Source organism: Heterocephalus glaber, unplaced genomic scaffold, assembly GCF_053883595.1.
Source record: "Heterocephalus glaber isolate CG9 unplaced genomic scaffold, H.glaber_assembly_v1.0 deba00001509, whole genome shotgun sequence".
Taxonomy (NCBI): domain Eukaryota; kingdom Metazoa; phylum Chordata; class Mammalia; order Rodentia; family Bathyergidae; genus Heterocephalus; species Heterocephalus glaber.
The window spans coordinates 48,677,393-48,683,173 of NW_028258325.1; the positions used below are offsets into that span (position 1 = coordinate 48,677,393).

At 38.7% G+C, this 5,781-nt stretch overlaps 1 protein-coding gene across 1 annotated transcript; it reads left to right on the top strand.

Moving 5' to 3' along the window:
* The first annotated feature begins 767 nt into the window (after positions 1–767).
* On the top strand, positions 768–3,373 carry LOC101721359 (PRAME family member 12). Its single transcript, XM_004849836.3, has one exon. The coding sequence runs from the start codon at positions 1,384–1,386 to the stop codon at positions 2,893–2,895; it is 1,512 nt and encodes a 503-aa protein (XP_004849893.3). The 5' UTR covers positions 768–1,383; the 3' UTR covers positions 2,896–3,373.
* Positions 3,374–5,781: the final 2,408 nt, after the last annotated feature.

A 5,781-nucleotide genomic window follows, 5' to 3' on the forward strand; every position in this document is an offset into this window, starting at 1 on the left:
GTCTTCTCTAGTCACTGAAATTAATTTGATAGAATTAAAATAGAACTTTTACTTAAGAAATAATAGGAACATTCTTTTACTGATACTGTTCTATTTGCAATCATTGTCATGCATTAATTCATTTCATTTAAACATTTAAAATCTGAAAATAATTAGCCTTCTTATACTAATTATGGAAATGAAAACAAAAGCTTTTTTTTCCAAAAGAGAAATTAGTTTCCCAACTCTCAGTGGCAGAAATATGCTGCTTTGCTTGTAATAGTTGTCACAGGATCTTAGTCCTTATTGGGTATTTGTATATATCTTATATGTTATAACTTTATTAGCATTGAGTCCATTTGTATGAACCATAAATCAGACTACAAGTTCAGAAAACTTGTAAAAATGGACTTTTTTCAATTTCATATTAGTAGCACTATTTTTCTTTCACAAAATAAAAGTTAAATATGTTCTAAAATTGAGGAAAAGTATAATTAGCAGGCTAAGTTAATCTTATTACTTCCCACAATTTTAGGCACTTGCCTTAGCTAAACTAAAGTATCATATGTGCTCTTGCATTTTCACATTGTCTAAAAATCTACAAATTAGGACCATGATATAGATACTGCAGTACCAAATGTAAACCCCAATTCCTTTTTGATTTGGCATTTAAAATCATGTGGTCACATTATATTTGGGCAAATATAAGTGTGATTGTATACATAAAAATCACTAAATGGGAAATAACATGGAGACATTATAATTGCAGGAAAAAAGATGGAGATAATATAATGATCTAGGCATCTCCCAAAGGAAAGAGTTAATGAGTTTTACAAAATTCTTACAAACTGAAATATAATCTAATTTTGCCAAGATAAATTGGCCCATATCGATGAAGAAATTTCATCAAAAAGAGAAAAGTCTGTTCATTTAGGCAGCTAGAGATAGGGATTGTTGCAAAGGGACACTGTGGATTCTGTATATCAATTCAATATGATTAATTCAGCAGGATTCAGTACAATTTACAACCCTTGTTCTTCAAGTGAAGCCCGCATTTAATCTCTGTTGCTATTTTATTGCCCTCTGGCAGACTTTGTTCAGAGAAAAGTTGGAGCTAAATTTCATTAAATGTTGAAATTCATTGCTTATTAGCATAATAATCATTTTGACATATGAATTTTATACTATTGAGTGGTAGTGTTTAAGAAAATTGAGAGTCCTGGAGCTTCCAGTCAGCGCCTGGTCCTGCTAGAATCCTGCAGCTCCATCACCCTTATCTGCACCAGGCTCAGCTTATAGTTCAGACTGGCCTTGATATCCCTTTGTAGTCCAAGCTGGCCTTGAAAGCACAGTGATCCTCCTGCCTCAGCCTCCAGACTGTTTTGATTACAGGAGTTTCTCAGGATGACTACACAGAGCCCACTGACTCTCTATGAGCTGACCAAGCAGAGCCTGCTGAACAGTGAGACCACAGCCAGCACTGCTCTGCATGACCTGCCCTCCCTGATCTTCCATGAAATTTTCATGGAGGCCTTCATGGGGGAACACAATGAGGTCCTAAAGGTGATGGTACAGGCCTGGCCTTTCCCCTGCCTCCCTTTGAGGAGCCTGATGACTCTGAGGAAACCGAAGACCTTACACCCTCAGTTTGGAGAAATCACATTGAAACGGAGAAACCTATGGACCTTGCAAGCCCTACTGGATGGAATTGACATTCATTTGTCCCAGAAGGTTCACCACAGGTGGAGACTGCAGATGTTGGATTGGAGGGATGTACACCGGGACTTCTGGACTGTAGGGCCCAGAGCCATGAGTGCTGCCCACTCAGAAGATGCCAGCAGTAAGGAAGCAGGAAAGCCTGGGTTGAGGAAGAAGAAGCCGACCTTGACAATATTTGTGCACCTTTGCTTTGAAGCCTGGATTAGGTCTTGTGCCACCCGTGATGAATTACAACTCTGTCTCTTGAAGTGGGCCAGGAAGAGAAAAGCTTCAGTACACCTGAGCTGTGAGGTGATGATCAAGTCTGATGCTGTCTTTACAATCCTGAAGCTTCTTCGTGCTGTGCAACTGGACTCTATCCAGAAGCTGTACGTGTCCAGTGACTGGGGTCGGGAAAGCATGAAAGCATTTGTTCCTCAGCTCAAGAAGATGACGAACCTTCACACATTTCACTTCAGTAGCCTGAGCCCAGAAGTATATACTTCAGCCTGGAAAAACAAGTGGCATTCCCGCATCTATGCTTTTAACTTAGGACAGATGCAAAGTCTCGGGGAGCTGCGTATAGATGACGTCTTCTTCCTGGAAGGACCTCTGCACAAAATCTTGAGGAGCCAGACCCCCTTGGAGGCCCTCTCCTTGAGTTCAAGTCCACTGAAGGAATCTGACCTAAAGCATCTGGCCCAATGTCCAAGCACAAGCAAGCTGAAGTCCCTGAGTCTTAAGAAGTTCTCAATGAAGTCATTCAACCTGGAGACCCTCCAGGCTCTGCTAAACAAACTGGCCAGCACCCTGGAGACCCTGGTCCTACAAAACTGTGACATCACAGATGCCCAGCTCCTTGCCATCTTGCCTCCCCTGAGCTGCTGCTCCCAGTTCAAGACCTTCAGTTGCTATGGGAACACCATTTCCCCGGGCATCCTTCAGGTCCTGCTGCATGAGTGTACCGCACTGAGCCAGTTAACCAAGGGGCTGTATCCTGCCCCACTGGAGAGCTATGAGTCCAAGATTCCTACAAAGTTTGTGCACCCTGAGAAATTTCACCAGGTCTGCGCTAAATTGTCACAGGTACTGATGGACATAAGGCCATCCCTTCTGGTCCAGATCTGTACCTACTCCTGTGATTGGTGCATGTTGTGCCAACTGTATACGCTGGAGCCCAGTGGTAACTGGGAAACCACAGAAGAGTATCACTATTGAAGTAGGTTTAGATGTGACAGTTGTGTGAATCCCCTGCTTGGTGACCATATCTTTCTTCTGTAGAGTTCCTCTCAAAGCCTCCTGTGCTCACAGGTAGGCCTTTCAGAAGTGACTGGATCATGGGTGTATGATACTCATCAGCGGACTTCTCTACTGAGTCTACAGCTCAATGTGATGCAGGGAAATGAGGTGAGGTCAGAGGAGGTGGGTCACTGGGGGCGTGGCCTAGAAGGTTCGGTCTCTCACTCTCCTCTGTTTATCTCCCTCTGCCGTGCCAACCTATGAACTGAACTATAAGACCAAGTAAACCTTTCCTCTTTAAAATTGTGACGGATGTCTATAGTGTATCAGTGACGATGGAATAGTGAATTCATGCGCATATGTCTGAAGTTAGTGTTGCATAGACTGTCAAGGAATGAGCATAAAGGGACTCCTGGCAAGTAAGGTAGAACACATCCAGTGTCTGGACACTTTGGTGGCTGAGGGTCCCCTTAAGTTTGAGGGTCAGCCTGAGCTACATTGTGAGACTATCTCCCAAAAAGATTAAATACAGAAATAAATAAATCTTCAATATAAAAAAAAGAAAAATGAATAAATTAAGATGGAGTGCAAGATTTGATTTGGAATATTCTCTTTAATACATCAGAAACAATAGTTTAAAATAAATATTTTGCCAAGACTCTCTTGGCCAAATGGATCCACACTTTTTTTTGTTATTGTTTACATCCACATGCAAGTGTAACAACAAAACTTTTAAAATACATTATCTCAATAGATTAGTAAATTCCTGTGATTTTGGTTCCCTTTAATATTGCAGAATTTCACTTCTAGGTTTATGTCTACTGTAAAATGAGGGAAATTGTAGAAATTCCAGATCATGATGAAGATTAAGACAAGTTTTAAAATGACTATCTCATAATTTCCATTAATGAATTCACACTCCTATAACTTGCTTAGTCATCTTTTGATTAACATTTAGAGCATAAGAAATGGTTTATTACCCATCAAAATGTCAGAGGAACTCATTAATCCAAGTCAACTATTGAGTTGATATCTTTTGATGTAGAAATGTCTTACATTCGTGTAACCAGTTGAGAGTAATTTGTCAATTTCTACTGCAATCTGGGTGCTTCTTACTGACCAAAGATCATGCCCCCAATGGTGTGCTACTGTTTTAGGAGCTTGGGGACAATGTGGAGAGGAATTGAGACCATTCCCCTAGAACCAGTTTCAACTTTCCAATCATGTGAGCAAGTCATCTGAGAAGTATAATCTTGTGCTCCAAAGTTCAGCTGACTGTAGCCATGCATGATAGTTTGCCTGCACCCAAAAGGGACTCTAGCAAGATTTTATGGTTAAAGCTTTCCAAAATTTCTAACCCTTAGATACCATGAAAATAATGGTTTTTTTTCAAATTTTCTTAAACAGTAAATAAGCAAGTTGTATAAAGGAAGCAATAGGATTTAGCTTGAAAAGTTGGAGAAAAAGTGACAAAGATACCAACATTAGGTAGGACAGCATTTAAATGGATGTTGGATTAGCACATTTATATTTATTTTTAACAGTATCTCCTGCTTCTTTGCTTTAACACCCAAACACCTCCAATTTTGTTAGGAGAGTTCAGAGAAGAAACTGTTCATTTGGACCATAACAGTAGAAAAATTGGATGATATACCGTTATCTTTTTTCTCACATTCCAAAGATCCTTGTTTAGATAGAATTAGATTCTAATGCATCTGCTTGTGTTTATGATTTTACTGAAGTGACCCAAATTTGTACTTCTAATGTCTCTGTAGAAGTTGGAACCATCTGTGTTACTGAGTGACCAGATGACAAATTTGATGTGCTCCCAAATTCACATACTATATATTATACATCCTTGACACCTACTCTTTAGGTTTGGGTACAGTGAAGGAATTTGCTTTACCATGTATAAAGTGCTGTGTTCCTCTGATCATGAAAGGTATCTCCATGCATCATATTCTGAAAGAGTTACTAATTTCTTGTTACTCACGGACAAATGCCTTGCAATGATGGGTTTTCCTTCCTTGTAATGGCCTTGTTTTCAGCCCTTTATTTGTCTTCTGCCTTTTTTTTTTAGTGCTGTCTTCTTATTTGAACCTAGTTTCTGATTTCCAGCATAAGCAAGTACAGCAACTTTAGAAGGATTTCTCCTATAAATTCTTTGGAACATTTTTTTCCCCAAGAAGAGTGCAGATTGTGGAATATGAAGGAGAATTAGGGACAAGTTTCTTCATAGATGGTTAAATGCAATAGTTCATAGAAATTATCCAAAGAATATATTCTCTAAATATCCAAGAGACATATATTGTGGTCAATACACATTTTTTATTTCTTCTTGTTTTCCATTCTATAGAAACCTCATTTTCCTCAGTAAAGATGAATTAGTGATTACACAAGGTTACAGATAAATTATAAGCCAGAGAAAGAGGTGAACAGGATATCTACGAGTGCAGGAACTAGTACAATCCTTTTATCTAATAAGTGATACTATTATAATGTTAGCAACTCACTGATACAGTTGTGTTATTTTGGTAGGAGGGATAACTTACAGTTACAATCTCAATGTATATTTCACTCTAAGGAAAGTAAATGTGAAAATGAATGACTTGTATAACAGAAATGTATTCAAGACTCAGTACATTGCCATACAAACAATACTATATATGCCTTCTAAGATCTTTCTGAATGAAGGGATGTTAAATACTAATGAATCATTGTTGGGGAATATTTGCAAATGGAATACTCTTCTGTTGGCTGGATTGACAGGCCTTAGCCAATATATTTCTAGAATGATTATTGTTATTATTAAATTGTGATTAAAGGTAAATATTGATGTATTTTCAGTTTATCATCATCAGTATT

Excerpts from the sequence above, each read along its gene's own strand:
- LOC101721359 (XM_004849836.3), top strand. The coding sequence starts at position 1,384 with ATGACTACACAGAGCCCACTGACTCTCTATGAGCTGACCAAGCAGAGC.